Source organism: Cupressus sempervirens, chromosome 4 (genome assembly GCF_028749045.1).
Source record: "Cupressus sempervirens isolate cs-2001-9-10 chromosome 4, ASM2874904v1, whole genome shotgun sequence".
NCBI classification, from domain to species: Eukaryota; Viridiplantae; Streptophyta; class Pinopsida; order Cupressales; family Cupressaceae; genus Cupressus; species Cupressus sempervirens.
In genome coordinates, this window is record NC_143121.1 from 42,179,975 (window position 1) to 42,199,531 (window position 19,557).

Sequence of the window (19,557 nt, forward strand, 5' to 3'; positions counted from 1 at the left end):
GTTTAGACATGTCATGGCTTATTTTCATAAGTTTATCTCGAATGTCTAAATAACCATCCTTTCTACTATTTTGACTCTGGCTATCAATTGTCCAAGATCGTTCCCTCTGAGACTCTGTACTATACCTGTCCATTCTGGATAAAGTAGAGTGTAACCCCAATAGGATATAACTTCTTCAAGCACCAAGAACTAACATGCAAATGATTAGAAGTAGCATGCAACCATAGATTTGGACATGCAACTGATTAGAAGCAACATGCAACCACCAAATTATGACATGCAAGATCTGGGTAGTTGTCAAAACTGACATGCAAACTTCTACAACCGCCAAATTCACCAAGAACTAATAGGCAAATGATTAGAAGTAGCATGAAACCATAGATTTGGACATGCAACTGATTAGAAGCAACATGCAATCATAAATTATGACATGCAAGATTTGGGTAGTTCTCAAAACTGAAATGCAATATCTGGGTAGTTGTCAAAACTGACCTGCAACTTCTACAAACCCTCAGGCTGGCAAGATCATGGCTCTGATACCACTGAAATGTCCCTTTTCTGATTTTTCATGATATTTCCAACCTCTAATCAGATCTTTAAAATCAAACAACTGCTATCACAAAGATCCACCAAATTCCTTAAGAAACCCCAAATCGGGTATGTTGAAAATAGTGCTAAAAGCTTCACAACTTCACAAATTATTAATGAATCTGAAAATGGAAATTTTTACAGAACTTTCAGCAGCATAACAGCCTACAAATTGATATTTCCAGATCCGTATAGCCTTTACACAACAGCTCGAAAATGTAGGACCAAAACTATGCTCATCGGGCTCCCGAAATAGCACAAAATATGCTCGGAAACACCACAAGAACACTAATAATCTATCTCAGAAGTTTAATCACGTCCCAATATATATATTCAGCTCTATTTTAACAGCTTAAAGTATAAAATACAGCAGCAACCAAAACTGATATGAAATACTCAACCGGAAACACCAAACTCTTACAAAAATACACCCGGAAACTCACAAATCTGCACTGTTCAGCACAAAGGCAAACTCTGTATGAGCATGCACATGGAATGGCTTCAAACTCCCGTCCTTAGCCTTCCTGGAAACCTGCAAACTCCCGTTCTTGGGTCTCCCTGGAAACCTACAAACTCCCGTTCTTGGGTCTCCTTCTCCACAGGTTTGGCAGCCTCTGAAGAATAACAAAGAATGAGTGAAAATCAAGTCTGGAATCCCCCCAAAATGCCTCCAAACCTCTTTAAAAAGGGCATAACTGTAACTCACGTCCAAGAGAGGTTAATGAAACATATTTTAATAATAATTATCATTTATTAGTCCAACGGTTTCCAAAGATTAACTCCCTTTTTCCGAAACTTCACTTTCTTGGGCCTGCCTGTCTTAGCAAAGATTATTATTTTTTAATTATTTGAAAAGGGGACATGACAGTGTGTGTGTGTGTGTGTGTGTGTGTGTGTGTGTGTGTGTGTGTGTGTGTGTGTGAGAGAGAGAGAGAGAGAGAGAGAGAGAGAGATGAAGTTATGGATATATATATATATATATATATATATATATAGAGAGAGAGAGAGAGAGAATATGAAGAGGGAGAAGGGATAGGATAAGAGAGAGTGTGAGAGAGATGGAGAGAGAGAGTAGGGAATACAAAGAGGGGGAGGGGATAGGATAAGGGAGAGTGAGAGAGAGATTGAGAGATTGCGAGAGAAATGAAGTGATGGAGAGAGAGAGGGACATAAGAGAGATTAAGGTATAAGAAGAGGGAGCGGGGATAAGATAAGAGAGAGAGAAAGAGAGACAGAGAGAGAGAGAGAGAGAGAGAGAGAGAGAGAGAGAGAGAGAGAGAGAGAGAGAGAGAGAGAGAGAGTGTGTGTGTGTGTGAGAGAGAGAGAGATTAATTCATGGAGAGAGCGAGAGATAGAGTATGGGATATGAAGAGAGAGGGGATAGGATGAGAGAGAGAGAGAGAGTAGGGGATAGGATATGAGAGAGTGAGAGAGGGGTGGAGAGAAAGTGGGAGAGAGGGAGAGAGTAGGGGATATGAAGAGAGAGGGGATAGGATGAGAGAGATAGTAGGGGATTTGAAGAGGGATAGGGGATAGGATATGAGAGAGTGAGAGACGGAGGGAGAGAAAGAGTAAGAGAGTGAGAGAGAGAGAGAGAGATAAAGTGATGGAGAGAGAGGGACATAGTAAAGAGAGATTAGGGGATAGGAGGGAGGGAAGGATAGAGGGGGAGAGAGAGAGAGGGGGGGAGAGGGAGAGAGAGAGAGAGGGAGAGGGGATAGGACCAGAGAGAGTGAGAGAGAGATAGAGTGTAAGGGTGGATAGAATAAGATAGAGCAAGAGAGAGGGAGAGAGGGGGAATAGGATAAGAGATAGTGAGAGATATGAATTTATTTAGAGAGAGATAGAGTAGGGGATAGGAAGAGAGAGAGAAGAGGGAGATGGGATAGGATAAGAGTGAGTAAGAGAGAGATGGAGAGAGAGAGTAGGAAATACAAAGAGGAGAGGGGATAGGATAAGGGAGAGTGAGAGAGAGATGAGATGACGGAGAGAGAGGGAAATAGGAAAGAGAAATTAGAGGATAGGATGTAGAGAGAGAGGGAGGGATTAAGGGATAGGAAGAGGGAGAGAGGATAAAATAAGAGAGAGAGTAGGGTATATGAAGAGAGAGATGGGATAGGGTGAGAGAGAGAGGGGATATGATATCAGAGAGTGAAAGAGAGATGGAGAGAAAGTGGGAGAGATGGATATATATATATATATAGAGAGAGAGAGAGAGATTAGGGGATACAAAGAGGGAGAGGGGATAGGATAAGAGAGATGGAGAGAGAGAGAGAGAGAGAGAGAGAGAGAGAGAGAGAGAGAGAGAGAGAGAGTGAGAGAGAGAGAGAGAGAGGGGGGGGGGATAGAATAAGAGAAATAGAGAGAGAGAGAGAGAGAGAGAGAGAGAGGGGGGGGGGGGGGATTTGGGATTACTCAGAGAGAGACAACAGTTAAGGGTAACAAGTTAGACAAAAAGAGAGAGGCTAGGAGTTAGTAAGAGAGATATCTTAAGATTTATTTAGTTAGTTTGTGAGTGCATTTATGTATGTTAGAGAGGGAGAGAATTAATAATATGTTAGCATTCATGTTTACCTATTGATTACACATTTGGAAAACAATGACTACCTATTTTATATTATACTCAATTCAAATTGATGAAAAATAAAATTTAGATGAAATAGGATTGGTTTTCTACATGACTTTGTATATCTCTTCAATAGCATTCCAACACATTTTGAACAGAGTCGATCAGACTTTGTATGTGAAAGCTATGGCCTTTGGAGTAAAGCCTACTTTTAGTTCTTCAAAACCTGATTGGGTTTTGAATAACCCAATCGGGTTTTGAATAACTCGATCAGGTTTTAAATGCACTTTTCAATTTTTATAACCCAATCGAATTATTTGAATCCTAGAAACCTGATTGGGTTATGGCTTGGTGATAGCATAGGGAAATGACCCCAAGGCTCGGGAGACTGTTTTTCCTCCAAAATTTTTTCATTTAGACATTTTTTCATCTTCTAAGATGAATTCTCATCTTTTCCTTCATCAATTTTGCTAATGGTGGAGTGGGTATCTCTAAAATTACCACCATAATATTACACATCTTCTTAGCTTTCTAACCATATAAATTTTTATATTTTTGGACAATATTAACAATGCATGCTTTAATTACTTTTACCAATGCCTTGACATTCCTCACAGACATATATCTACCATTTTTTTAATAAATTTTGATCTACTTAACCAAATTAAAAATAAATTACATATTATTGTTCTATACTTAATTCTATACACTTTTTTTTTTTAAAATTCTATTTTTTATTGTTTTGGTGCAAGTTATGCTTAGCACACTAACAGGTACCGAAATTTTAGGATGTAATCAATTCAATAATTCATTAAAAAAAAAATGCTTAGCATAAAATTACAAAAAAAAACACAAATTCTAGATATGCCTCTTAGCTATCATCCTACCAAAGTGTTATCCAAAATACTAAATATAAATATGTTTTTTGTGTTGTGCACTAAAACAACTATGTTATGTTTTCTTAAAAAGTTAGGAGCTATTTTTCATGTGTGGGGGGTTTGACCCACCTAATCGTATCTATTTTTTACAAAATCTAGTAGTTTAGAAAGTAGATTCAAAGCAATACAATTTATATATTTTACACATATTGTCATTTTGAGTGGATGAACGTCAAATGTTTCCTCTAAGTTCAGATTTACTTGATTTCAGAAAAAGGTGTCCACTTATACCCCACTTTTTGTACACCATCTTGGTGTACTCACCAAAATGAATTTTGTATATACTCTACAATCAAGGTATTCCACAAAATGATAGTTCTCTAAGACATTATGACAAATAGTTCAATGACTTTTTTATGTCTTTGTAATTTCCACACATGTCTAGTTGAGTAGCTATCATAATATTTGACAAAATCCCTACCTCTTGTATGAATTTCTTCATACTTTTCCTTAGAATGTGTTATGGCTATAAATATTTATGATTATGAAAAATTAAACTACTTTATCACTTAACTATCTTTGGTTAAATTATCATTCATACTGCAATTGTGAAGAAATGTTTGTATGACATCCACATGTGTATAATGTCTTTTTGAGAAGAAAGTGTTCCACCAATAATAGACCATCCACTTTTTTGAAATTTTAATAGTATTGTGCTAGACATAATGATATATGTCTAGAGTTTTGTCAATATAGAAATTATAGTTATATACTTATCAAATGCCTGTGCAAGTATAATTTTGTAAGAAAAGTGTATCCAAGTACAACATCTAATTTAGTATATACATCTATAATATTCTATTAAATTGAACATTCCCTTCCCCATGTCATTCTCACATTAATTTGTAGGTATAGGAATTATTAATGAGAGGGGGAGGGGGGTGAATCAGTAATCAACAACTTTAACAAACTTTTTACACCTTTCAATAATGTTCACCAATAAGACTTGGATTAACCTACAACATTGTTATCAATTAAGTGCATAAAAAATCACACAAAATAGTAAAATTGTTTACAAAATTTAGTACATAGATATTTATCTCGTGGAAACCCAATTTGGGTGAAAACCATAGTGTGAGAATGGTTCTCACAAATGTTGTACTCTTTTGGAATATGCCATGTTAGAAGCTTGCTCAATTGAGGGTTACAAAACATTGTCAAGTGTACCTTGTTAAAGGACTTTCCTCTAGATTTGTTAGTAACTTTACTCTATTAGGAGTAACCTTTCTACCAAATTTCAATACTCTAATCTAAGAATTCTACCTTGTTAGAGGTTTTACAATAGACCAATTAAGGCCACCCTTTTAAGGGATTTCAACTATTACAATGGTAAGAAGGAAACAAAAATTTAAGAAGATTATATGTGATTGACACTACCTTTCTATATCAAATCCCTTAAATCTCTCAAATACATCAACACACCATTATTATTCTTTTTTCTATGATTACAACCTACTTACCGCTATATTCCTCCAATAACTTTGTATTTCCTTGACTCTCTGTCCATCCACTTTCTCCAGTCGCAATATCCTTATTTTTGCTTTCTCTTCTCCTTAAGTATATCACAAACTTTAAACCTAGATCCAAAAATCATAATAAATTATTTGCATTCTTTTATAAACTTATTGAACAATCTTCCATGTTCTTATCATAATACAAGCTCATCTTTTCTGATAAGAGATTACTTCATTGATAAGCCTTCATCGTCGGTAGTCTAATAAGACTTGTTATGACTAACACTACTTCTGCTATTTATTTCAATTGTTACCAGTTAAATTTCCTCTTACTATGATTTATTAGTTCCTTGATGCCCCTAAAAAATTACTTGCTTAAGATATGGTAACAAGATTAAATAATATGGCAACATTTTAGATCAATGACAAATAGTATAACTGATGAACATGCAATACATAAGCCCTCATTCTTCATCAAAAACTTGTATATAAGTCATGCCAACAATCTCCTCCTTTGGCATTGATGGAAAACCTTAGTCAATAATGATATCTTGTGCAAAAATTGATGTCCCCCATATAGTGTGATCTTTTGTATTTTCTTTCTTTAGTCTCTCCTTTGTGTTACTCTCTCCCTATTTTTATTTCGTCTCCATTATGTTGTTCTGCTACTATTATATTCATATCTTCTCCACTTAGAAAATAATGTAAAACATGCCAACACTTTACAAACTTGCTTCATGTCCTAATTGTGTTGCTCCTGCATTCACCTTTTAGAGTACTCATCACTTGATCATCCCTCACTTACATCAGTTCATGCAAAGGATACACTATTAGGATCATCTTGAACACATCCACACTGCATCTTCCTATTTTATTTTCAATAGGGGCATGACCCCTAACTTTCTTCTCAAACATTCAAATCTTTTCAATGGTAGTGGTTTTATAAAATATGTCATCATCTTTTACTTTATTGGGAATATACTCTAGTCTAACTTCTTTATTTTGTACTCTCTCACAGATAATGAAATGTGGTTGCTAAATGTTTGATTTTTGAGTGCATTACCATATTATTGTATATATTAATAGCACTAGCATTGTCACAATGTATAACAACTAGTCCTTAAATTATTTCATGTATTCCATCCAATATATATTCCATCCATACAACTTGTTAACAATTAATTACATTTGCTACATATTTAGCTTGTGCATTAGATGGAGACATGCAGTTTTGCTTCTTATTTTTCCACAAGACTAACCTTTCCCCTAAGAAAATGCTCCTGCAGTTGAGCTCTTTCTCTCACCAATATTGCATGCCCAATCCACATTTGTATAGTCTTTAAGATCAAACTCTCCTTTCTTTTCATACCATAGGCCATAATCTTGAGTAGCTTTTAGATATCAAAATTTTCTTTTAATTTTTGTCAAATGTGACTCCTTCGGTTGGGATGCAAATCTTACAACTATTTCTATAGCTTGAGCTATATTAAGTCTACCATGAACAACATATTGTAGCTTTTCCAATCATTGACATGTACAATGTTTCATTCACTTCCTTGGATTTGTCTTCCTAAGATAACTTACAACCAGTAACCATTTGCATAGTGATGAAGATAATGACCCAACCGCACTCACATAAGATAATAACCCATGGCTAACACACACACCAAGAAGAATACAATAACAAAATTAATATGCTCATGAATACAATGCAATACATTAGGTCACTGGTCAGACCCACTAAGATAACCTATGTAGGGACTCAAGTGGAGTGTCATTACTTGTCATAAGGTAGCACAAGTACTTTGAGACTTTGATCAACTCCCTCAGGAGGTCAAACTCATAATGTATCTTTGATCAACTCTCATAGAAGGCCAAATATTGTGCCTTCAATCAACTCCCTCGGGAAGCTAGGTGTTCCATAATCTTATCTTTCATTAATTTTTTTAACCCATTTATTAATTTGGTTATCACTTGTTAGAACCTCTTCATGTTACCTTGTTGATCACTTTTAGGATAGGTACATGAGAGAAGCCAAACCACATGTCTACCCTAAATACCCATGTTCATCACACAATGAGTGCTCATAGGTAATGCAAATTCCCAACTCATCTCCCAAAAGAACAATCACTCAATCAACCTATACCTAAGAGTTTAGGTTTGCAAGATTTCATCATATGCCTACACATGTGCTTATGTGTAGGCACTAAAAACTTTACAAATATCACCACAAAATACCAATGCAAGGGTTGGATATAAAAAATGCAACATTATACATGTATAAAAAACTCACTCAACTAACCTATTTCTGGGAGTACAGGTTCGACATGAATCTCAATAAGGCAACAAAGCACCAAGCATTATGAACTCAGTCAATTGGCCTAAATTAGGGCGTATGGATTTTGCATGAATCCCAATGATAGTATAGTAAACTATGGTTTGATTGGAAACCTAACATACATTCCAAATCCATGACCAAAATAAGTGCCAAGAAATACTTAGGAAAACTAGGTGATACACAAAATGAGGCAATGTAAAAATTGCTCAAAAATTAAAGTTATAAAGTATAGACAAAATTAAAACCCATTTCCCAAATGGGGATCAAACACCCAAAAATCAACTACAATTCAAGTTTCAATCTCACATGCAAATTTGAGCAACATAACTCTACCAAAACATTCAATTTAAAACACAAAAACCCACATTTATTCATTCTTGCCCAACTATGTCGAATTAGAATAAGAAAATAGAGGAGAACACTACTTCGCAACATCCACCCAAATAGAAATTAAAAAAATGGAAGCTTAAATGAAGCTAAAACAAAGAAATGAGAAAGCCATGACACACAACCAAGAGGGCAAAAATAAGAACGAGGGTCGTAAAATAACAGGACTGCTAACAATAGTGAAATACTTGACAAAGAAGGAGTTTTCCTCTTTGAATCCAATGAGCCTATTTTCATGATGATCCCATGAGTGTATCTCTCACAACAAATGAATTCCCAACTTCTCAAAAGAGGGTCTTGGTGGATTTGATCCAAAAATCTTAAATTAAAATGTGAGAAATCATAATAAACTCACTTTTAGCCAATATATGCACTTTTACAAAGTGACTTATAAACTATATTATTTAAAATAAAATAATCTAATTAGCTCCCTTAAACTAGAAATAAATATGGCAGTCCCAATTACTTGGGATTTAACTATGACAAATTAGGTGGAAATAAAGTAACGGTTAAATCCGATAAATAAATTCCCTTTGAGCCATTAAAATAACATTTAATTTAATCTTTTTTATGACCAGTGTGGAATCTTAAATACACAGATGTGCTCAATGGTCTAATCACATAATTTATTATGAATATGGATTTACCAATTACCAAAGGGTTAAAATGACAATAATAAAAAGATACATCGCCCATACAGGGATGATATTGACATAGCATGAAAGGTCAAACTCACTAACTCCATGTGCCACTATGAAGGATATAAACTTGTATTGCACAAGTGTAGATGCATAATATGTCATAGCCGAAGAAACAAGTATGTAAATCACGTAATTAAGCCATCTAATTAATTTCATTTAAATATCGCATTTTGCATAAATTACTGAAAGAGACAAGATTATTATTCGTATCACATAAATCAATGGATCCAATATGGATAACTCATTTCTAATTATTCTAGCATTCAAGAATGAAACTAATAACTAATTACTCAACAATCATAAATAACACCATAAAACACAAGTCAACATGGTCAAACACCTGAGTTAACATTGCTACAAGAACCTAGTCAAGTGCCCCAGGACAAATAACACACAGTGCAACCAACATTCACATCTAAAGGTAATCACAGAACAACATCGTTATACCACATCAATCTAGGTAACCACTGGCACAAACCTCGGTGAAACTATCTAGTACATTATAATCTCATAAATAAGGCATAAGCATAATCAACCAATAAATGCAACAATATAATCAAATCACCCTAAGGGTGTAGGACATTCACGGGTCTCAATCATGATCACTCACAAAGCAAGATCATCAAGGTTGCATGCATCAAGATGACTTATAAAAATGAAATGGGGGAGGCACTACACTCTCATAGAGAAATAAATAAAGGAAAGAGAAGGACAAACCATCATCAAAACAAAATGGTCTATCTTCATTGACATTTTATTTGCAAAAGAAGAACAATCCAAACAAAATGTTGTACTTTCATTGACATTTTATTTGTTATTCTTTAATAAAAATTATGATAATTTTTAAAATGGAGAAATTTTGAAAATATTAATACATAATTCAACATATTTATATTAAAATAAAATTATAAGAGTTGATGATAATGTAAATTAGAATGTATGAAATTACGTAATTTATTTTTGAAATATTTTAACTTTTAAGATATTTTAAAGAAATGAAAATTAAAAAATATTTATTTTTAATTTGTGAATAGAAAATATTAAAATATTTTTTAAAAATTAATTAAATCATTTTACCCATTTTCTTATATTTTAATTGTAAATACAAAGAAATCATGTAAAAAATACATTTGCAATAAGTAATGTTTAGACATTGGCATGTGCTCTAATATTAGGTAGTTAAAAAATATTCATGAAGGACCTCAATAAAAAAAACTAATGCATTAAAACCAAATGTTTTATAACATAATTCTTCTATAAATTGTCCAAATAGTCCATCCAACCAAAGAAGGAAAAAACAACAAAAAATTAGGATCATTTAAATTTATGAGAAACCAAAGAAGGCAAGAAGAATTGGTTCTATTATATAATTGTTTTGTGAAAACTTAAGAAGTGAATGTGGTAGTTTTAATCTTCTTAGGTTTTCCTCCATACCATCAAACCCAAAACTTTGTAGTTAAGTGCGCTTAGGCTGGGGTAGTACTGGGATGGGTGACCTCCTGGGAAGTCCCGGTGCTTCACTCCTGTGAGCATCACCTAGATCCAATGAGTGCTAAGTGTTCCATTTATTCTCATGAGACATGGATTCATGTTGAATCGCTACTCATGAAAAATGACTCAATGAGTTTGACTCAAAATCACACAGTTAAATCCTATAATAGCAATATCACAATTTGACTTTCTGTGGAAATTATCTCTTACTTATCGATTGATGAGCTTAAGGGGCTTTCTAATGAATGGTTCATAAGGCGCAACACTTGGTGAAGGTTTTGCAAATGGGGTTGTAAGCTTTGGGTTTAACCATGGGGGAACTTTGTAGTTAAGCGTGCTCAAGCTGGAGTAGTACTGGGATGGGTGACCTCTTAGGAAGTCTCAGTGCTTCACCCTTGTGAGCATCACCTAGATCCAATGAGTGCTAAGTGTTCCATTTATTCTCATGACAGATGGATTCATGTTGAATCACTACTCATGAAACATGAGTCAATGAGTTTGTCTCAAAATCACGCAGTTAAATCCTGATAGCAATATCACAATTAAACTTACTATGAAAATTATCTCCACTTATTGATCCCTTATATTGTTGGGTTGTCACCAACAAATTTAGTCATTAATATCTTATTTTATGTTAGACAAATTTCATGACTGAATTTCTTCTAATAGAAATGTCTTCCTACACTTAGGGTTGAACCTAAGAAACTCACTAACCACAAACTAATATACACACATTAAATTCGTTAAAAAAACTTAACTATGTTTCTTTTGGCCTCACATTTTCAACATAAATAAAGCTCCAATTTAATGATTGTATTCACATTCCTAAAAATTCGAAGTTCCAATTAAATTAGTGCACTTGGAGCCTACAAAATTCTTTTCACTATCTCTCAATATGAATAGCTCCAATAAAAACGAAATATGAACTTAACAAACCTAACAACTTTGGGCAGGGAAAAGATCCCCCATTCTACTATATAAGGATAGGCGTCAAGTATATTTCACGCTAGAAATATCAAATCAATATTTTTTCTTGTCCGCATACGGCAAAACTTCAAGTAGTTTCGCAAATCTCATAACATATATGTTTCGGATTCCACCTGTCCCTTCGAAGATATTTTTGAAAAGTAATCTGCGCAACTGACAAGGCATTCTATTCGTTTAATAATTTTAACGGTCACGTACTACCGACATCGCTTTATGCCCGTGGGCCCGCCCACGTCTTATCCGCGTAATGTAGTCATTCATATCACCGACTCGTGATTGCCACGTGTCAGTCGAAGATGCCTTTGACGGCACCAGCAAGCCGCATGCTAAGCTTCCCCAAATCCTATAAATTGGCGCTTGGTCCTCACTATTTTCACATCCAAGCTCTCTCAGCGTCTGAAGACCATTTCTGGCTCTGTTTTCATTTTGGTGGTTTTGTAATTTTTGAGAAGTTTCCTATTTTTCCTTGCAATGGCGGATTCAAATGTACCAGAGCATCAGGATCGTGGGCTCTTTGGTTTGTTTGGAAAGAAAAAAGAGGAGGAGACACATGGCAGTCCTGTGGAGGGACATGTGGCAGGTGTAGCTCCACATGAGCAAGGCCATGTGGGTGAGGCTCACCCTAAGCCTGTGTCTCATGGACATGTAGGAGATGAGCCTCATCCTGTGTATGGTCATGTGGAGGAAGCTCACCTTACGCCAGTTTCTCATGGCCATGTTGGCGTGGGCGAGCCTCATCCTACATTTGGCCACATAGGTGAGACACAGCCTGCGCCTGTGTCTCATGGCCATGTAGGCGAGGCTCACCCCGCCCCTGCGTATGGCCATGTGGGTGAGGCTCATCCTGTGCCTGTGTCTCATGGCCACGTGGGTGAGGTTCACCCTGTTCCTGTTCCTGTGTCTCATGGCCACGTGGAGGAGGGAAAGCTCCACGGTGAAGGCGAGGAGAAGAAACATGAAGGCGGCCTCATGGGAAAGTTGCATCGTAACAACAGTTCGTCTTCCAGCTCTGTAAGTTTTTGAAGTCTATGATAGTATCTATGACCTGGTTTTAACAATTCTTTGAACTCTCTCATTCTGATGATAGAACTCATACGATCTAACACAATTGAATCCGATCTAATAATATAGGAGATATTTTCATTTTTATAGATTGTAAAATGTCTTAGCATAAGAATCTCTTAGCATTAATAAATGCCTACATCGACTGAGTATATTTTAGTTTCTTTGTTTAGTTTGTTAGATCTAATTGTGCATCCTTTCCCATTGATATAATAATTTGAAGATCTATTTGAATGTAAGTTTCAACCCTTTTGGAATACCCTAGTAGTCTGTGGTTGAGGGTTTCCATAGCCTTAAAACAAAATTGAGGTGTAAAGTCTCTTTTTTCTTGGCTTTCTTTTGTTTGGGACGATGGATCACTGAGTGCGATTCAAAACATAGATATTAAGAAAACTTTGACACAATCAAATCTAGAAGTTTTTTTCAAATAACAAGTCTTGATTTTTCATTTTTCCATTAGCTTGTGGGAGTACCACTAGATTTGACCAGCTGATCAGGATGGCTGGGTTTTTTTTCATCTCGTCTTTATAAAACAAATTTGATTGAGCTTTGTTCTTCACATGATCTGCCATGACCGATTGGTATAGCAGACTACGTCATTCAACAAACAGGCATTTAGCGGACTAGATTTTTTTTAATTGGGCATTCTGTTTTACCTTTGTTTTTATTTATTAAATCTGTCTTTGTTCTGTTTTTTCTTTACTTTCATTGGTTAAATCTGGTTTTACTTTCCTTCATTTAAGGCTGAGAACATGGAAGCTGATTTATGCACTTATCAAGTCCTGTTTTGGTTTTGGTCAAACCAAGGGTGACTCTGTACATTACTCTTTGTTTTTAATAACTTTCCTTTGTAATTACAATTCTATTGGGAAACAATTCAATTTCATGGACACATTCTATCATTTTCTAGGAGAAGATCTATGTAGCATAGAAAACTTATTTTCAAATTACTATTCATTCTACTTTTGCATCTTATTTAAAGCAACAGGGCATAGATTACTTTCATTGTTCTTCATGAGAAGATTGTACATGCCACTTAATCTTTCACTTTTCTATAATAACAGTAGTTTTGTTCATTTGCATAATATGATGAAATGAAAGTTCAGTTTAGTTCACGAGAATATCTCTGATCTGATGAAATGAATGTGTTTACAGTCCAGCGATGAAGAAGTGGATGAAAAAGGAGAGAAGAAGAAAAAGAAGGGTGGATTGAGGGACAAGTTAAAGCTTGGAGGTCACAAGAAAGAGGAAGAACAAGGTCATGTGAAGGTTGAACAAGAAGGGGGAGAGAAGAAAGGGTTGATGGAAAAGATCAAAGAGAAGCTCCCTGGACATCACAAAGAGGAAGTTAAAGAGTATTGAAGATCAACTTGGTTTTTTGGGGTGATTTCATCTTATAATGAGTTGTGTGTAGCTATTTGTGTTTAGCATCTTCTGGTTTGAAGCATACCATGGATTGTATGTATGCTGTGTTTTTGTATAAATAAATATAATGGTGTGATGGTAGATGGGTTTTTTTAAATTGCAATGTCTTTTTAGGGCTCCCTGTTTCTTCTCTCTCATCTAAAGGAGATTTTTTTTCCAAAGTTATCAGCAATTAGAATTAAGTTATATCTCCAATTTTAACAATAAAACTTTGGGCTTGCATGTTTTGAGCATATGATCGATATAAATTGATAAAAAGATTAAGCTGTAGAATAATTTTACAGTAAAAATCATCTTAATTTTGAGAAACTGAACTAAAAAGTTTTATAGTTTCATGGTGGTTAAGAAAACAGGGGAATACATCATCTCAACTCAACTTCCCATGGCAGATAATTAACTACTCTCATTTACCGATCAAGTACTGAATCTGTACTTCTAATATGAATATTTTTCCAAAAAGCACAGAAACATTTAAAAAGCAGACTGCGCTTACATTCAGAGCTCAAGTAATAATTTTTAATTTGTAATATTCATACTGCCATTGGTAGCTGTGTTCGGATAGGGGACACCAAAATTATTATCATTTCATTTTTCTATTTTCTGTTGAAGTGCAGTCAAGTATTTGCCATATTTTATAGAGGTGAAAATTCTTTATGATTGAAAGAAATGAAATGGAAGACTTTTAATGTTTAAAGGACTAATTTAAGACTCTTTAAATCAGTTTTTTGAGACTTTTCTAGACTGTTCTTTTTGTTGTGGATCTTCATAAGTAAGATGGCTCCCTTGTGAAGTCCTGGCCTTTCAAAAAGCGCTTTGATGCTGTTCAACTTTAAAGTGTTCTTGTATTGGTTGCGAATATCTTCGGATTTGGTGCAATCATTAACATAATGTCAGTCCGTTTCCACCACTCTCTAGGTACAAAACCTGCAAATTATGTCCTCCCACTCTTCTTTACAAATTAGGGAGACCACCTATCTGCCAGTTTCACATCTCAAGCGGTGTGATCCAGATCTCAATTAGACAATTAAAGTTTTTGCCTTTCTTTGATCTTGACTCCTAAATATTCTTTGGCCCACGACATAATTTTCTTCTACCTAATTGATATGTCCACATTAGAAATCTGATTTTTTTTACCAACATTTTCTTATTTGTCAAGCTTTATCTCCATCATTGCATAATACTTTATTCAACAAAGTATTTGTTGCTTTATGGGCGATTGTTCTAGAAAGATGAACATTTTGAAAACTGGGCTATGTCATAATGAGGAAGGATCAAGATATTTGGGATCACGTGAATAGCTGGAGCCGGGAGCTGTTTTCAATTTTATATTTCATTCATTTTAATTTTAATTTCAAGATATTAAAAGTTACCTTTGGTTGTATGTTTTTTAACAAACAAAATTAATATAAAAGACAAGCTTGGTTTGGTATTTCAAAAAAAAAGCTAATGATCTTTATAAGAATGGTGTCTCATATTTTCAAATGTCTTTTGAGTTAAAACATTTATTATTATATTATCTTTATCTTCTATATAAAAATCACAATATGATATTTAAGAGACAAGGAAAATATATGAAGGGTTTTACAAAATAAAGGATATATTAGGATATTAGACTTTAATTTTGGATTTGAAAAATGTGTCATAATATTTATAAAATTTGGATTTATTTAAAAGTTAAAATGTCAATGGTCTTTAGAAGTTTGGTTTTTGAATGGAAATAGGGAGGGAAGTTAGATTGATTGAAATTTTAAGTGATGTCCTTAATTTGGTTTAGGCTTATGATTATAGAAATGTTATTTCAAATTTTAAGAATTGTTTTTCATATTTATTGGAAGGTTGAGATGAAAATTTCATACTAAATTTTGAAATAGTATTAGTTTTTCAAAATAGCTCTTTTTTTATGATGGTACTTTTATAAACAAGAATTTGTAGATGTGTTGAAACTATTTAATAATTAAATAATACATTGAATTTCTTTGAGTAATATTGCACATACCTCTTCGTATACTAGTGTAGGAGGTGCATTTTTACCTCTACTTCATTTCTTTTGATATAGAGTTTGATAAACTTAAATCTTGCATATTAGGAATGTAAAGTTTTCTTCTTCCAACTTTTCTTGGAGTCTCAACTTTATAAAAAGTGGTTTTAATAGAAACCACCACATTAGGAGAGATACATTAATCTAAACTTTTAGTTAGAGCATTTTCACCTCTACTTCCTTTCATTTGAAATAGAGCTTGATAAGCTTTTAAACTTTATGCTATGGAAGTTCAAAATTGAGGATATATTTGTAGGAATGACAAAGCGTCTCTCTAGGCTTTACTTGGTACATTTTATTTTATTGTTTATATATTGAGATGTACCAAACATGTTTTTTGAAATAAGCTAGGAGATTTGTATTAAGCCAAATGAGTAATTAATAATTAAGAATGGTTGAAGAATTTTGAAATGTACCTTTTTCTTTTCAAAATTCAAGTGAGCTATGAAGAATTAAAAAATGTACTTTTTTTACGAAACTTGATCTACTTGAGTTATTTTGCATTTCAAAATTTGTACGATGTCCCACCCTTTTTGTCCCTTTACACATTTTTCATCTACTGACATGATTTCTCAAATGTCATCATCAAGTTTATAAATGATCAAATGGATATTTTTAAAATTATTACCATAATCTCACGTCTTCTTGATTTTCAAACAATATAATTTTTTCTAATTTTGGACAACATTAGCATAGCAAACTTTAATTTTCTTTCCCAATGTCTTGGTAGTCATCACAAACATATGCCTACCATTTTTTTAATAACTTTTGATATACTCGACCAAAATCAAGATAAATTGTTCTATAGTAGACTTGATGTAGGAGCATGCTAGGTTTAATGACAATCTTGCATCATCCAAATATATTTATATTTCTAGATTTGTGTTTTCAATAAGGTCTATTCATGTACAGAGTTGCTATTTGTGGAAGCTTGCGTAAGTTGGTTTTATGTGCTTAGATTGTTATAATCTCATATGTGGAAGTTCATCTTAGACATATCATCTCGCCAGATGAGTTTCATGTGCAGAGTTGCTATTTGTGGAAACTTTCTAATTTTAGTAAGTTGGTCTTGTGTGAGCTTAGATTGTTATAATCTCATACATGGAAGTTCATCTTAGACATATCATCTCACCAAAAGTTCATCTTAGACATATCATCTCGCCAGATGAGTTTCATGTACAGAGTTGCTATTTGTGGAAGCTTTCTAATTTTAGTAAGTTGGTCTTATGTGCTTAGATTGTTATATTCTCATATGTGGAAGTTCATCTTAGACATATCATCTTGCCAGATGAGTTTCGTTGTCATATCATATGTATTAGTGCAGTTATTGTAGATTTTCAGCATGAATTTTGGTTATCCAAACTTCAAGCTCAGTGATGAAGGCCAAATGGCTAAAAAATGAGGTCAAATTTTAGCTGATGGAAGTTTGAGCAATTGGTCATTGTAGAACTTTAGTCGTGGATTCCAAAATGGGGTTATAATAGCCCAACCGGTCAACAATTTATTAGTTATGGTCTCTAGAAGTGGGTCATCTGAAAACGTAATTTGTAAATTGTCTTGAGTTGATCCTATGCAATAAAAACTAATAAAATAATATAAATTGATGATCATCAACCTCAAGGGTTAGGGCTTAATGTCTAGAACCTTCCTGGATGATAGAAAATGTGTATATAAGGATGGCCAATAGGTTGTCTAGGGAAATTATGGGTAATACTGGTATCTCTGTCTTGCAAATTGTTGCAAGGAAGGTGCCCATATGGGTTTCCATATATTGTAATTATGATTTTTGTAATTCCTCACTTATGGAGATAATAAGAAGCCCATATTTTATTCTCTCAAATTTTTTTTGTTTCTCCATTTTTGTTATGTGTTTGTGGTATTAAGGGGAGCAACCTTCATCAAGTGGTATTAGAGCCTAGTTCTCGAGTACTTAAACAAGTCATCAACTATGAGGTAGTTTGTACCAAGACCATAGTTTGGGCTAAGCATATAGAAGAATCACTAATTGTGAGATAGTCTTAATTAGGGTTTAAGTCTCCATGAAGAGAGCATGGTGCTAAAGGTGTTACACCTAAGGGTTTTAGAGTCATCCAGAGACAAATACAAGCATTGCAAGAAAAAGTATGTAGAGGGATGAAAATTGCCATAAGAGATGAAAGTGAGGATGAAAGGAAGGATAGGGACACATTGATCAGGAAGAGAAAAGAAGTTTTGAATCAGAAGAAGAAAATCTTTTTAGGGCCATTTCCAAGATTGGAAAAAGACCTAAGTTTGAGGTTCCCACATTTTTGAGAAAACTTAACCCAGAGAAATTGATTGATTGGATCAATGAGTGAGAAGAATACTTGAGTGTGAAGATATTGAGGATTTTGATAGGGTCAAGTTTGCAAAGGTCAAACTGAAGGGTCATACAAAAATATGGTGGCAGGAGATTCAATTGGAGTGAAATAGAAGAAGGAAAGTTAAGATCACAAGATGGGATCAAATGACAGCTAAACCAAAGAAAGAAAGAATTATTGTGGATTATGATCTTGATATGTTAAGAAGTATACAAAATAGTTCAACCGAGTTCTCATTAGAACGAGTCATGTAGAACTTGACAAGGACAAAGTTACTTGTTATTTTAATGGGTTGAGGCCAAGCATTTAGGAGGAACTAAGTCTAGTCCAAATGAACAATATTGAAGAGGCATACCCATTTTTCATAAGAGTTGAAGAAAAGTTGAACAAGAAGTTTGATAACAAGAATAGTGGTAGAGGCCATGGTGGAAGATCTGGTGGATGATATTATGGAGGCGGCAATGAAGATCAAAAGAAGAAAGACGAGGCTAGCAATAGAGGTCATAACTAGAGGGGAAATAATTCCAATCATTTCCATTATTAGAATAACAGAGATTAGGGAGGAAGAGGAAGAGGGAAAGGTTCTAGTACAAGAGGTTTTCACAGAACTTGTTGTCATTGTGGAGAAGGTCATAGGACATTTAAGTGTCCCCAATGCTAAGGACGGATAGATAGGAGAACTAAAGGTTAGGTAAGAGTTGCACACATTGGTAAAGATGAAAAATCATCACATTCTAACTATGTTAAAAGAGGAGAAGTCCCAGTTAACAAAATAGTTTTGTTAGAGTGGTGAGAATGAACCTTATCAAAAGAGGAGCTTGTTTTGCACAAGGTGTAAGTTGGAAGATAAGTGTTGTGATGTGATCATTGATGATAGAAGTACTGATAATATGGTGTCATAAAATATGGTCACAATGTTAAAGCTCGTGAGGCAGAAACATCTACATCCATATTGTATTGCCTAGGTGCAGGATGACCACAAGGTCATGGTCAATGAGTAGTGCCTATTGAAGTTCAAGATTGGAAGCTACCAGGATGAGGTACTTTTTGATATCATACCTATGGATATCTGTCATATGTTGTTAGGTAGGCCATGGTAGTTTAACATGTATGAAAATACCTACACTCTAACAAAGGATGGAGCGAAACATAAGTTGAATCCATTGAAGGATATTGATGAGAAGGTATGTAGTGTTGCTAGAGTATGTTTTGTTGATGGAAAGAAGCTCCTAGAGGGTATGAG

The 19,557-nt window shown here is 34.4% G+C and overlaps 1 protein-coding gene across 1 annotated transcript; it reads left to right on the forward strand.

Annotated features, from left to right (window-relative positions):
* The first annotated feature begins 11,825 nt into the window (after window positions 1-11,825).
* LOC149559841 (uncharacterized) lies at window positions 11,826-14,034 on the forward strand. Its single transcript, XM_089824330.1, has 2 exons — window positions 11,826-12,461; window positions 13,668-14,034. The coding sequence occupies exons 1-2, from the start codon at window positions 11,922-11,924 to the stop codon at window positions 13,872-13,874; spliced, it is 747 nt and encodes a 248-aa protein (XP_089680456.1). The 5' UTR covers window positions 11,826-11,921; the 3' UTR covers window positions 13,875-14,034.
* The last annotated feature ends 5,523 nt before the right edge of the window (window positions 14,035-19,557 follow it).

What these genes read in the sequence shown, in the direction of transcription:
- LOC149559841 (XM_089824330.1), top strand. Translation starts at nt 11,922, where the DNA reads ATGGCGGATTCAAATGTACCAGAGCATCAGGATCGTGGGCTCTTTGGT. An exon ending in ACAGTTCGTCTTCCAGCTCT is followed by an intron (nt 12,462 to 13,667) that starts GTAAGTTTTTGA and finishes ATGTGTTTACAG; the next exon opens with TCCAGCGATGAAGAAGTGGA.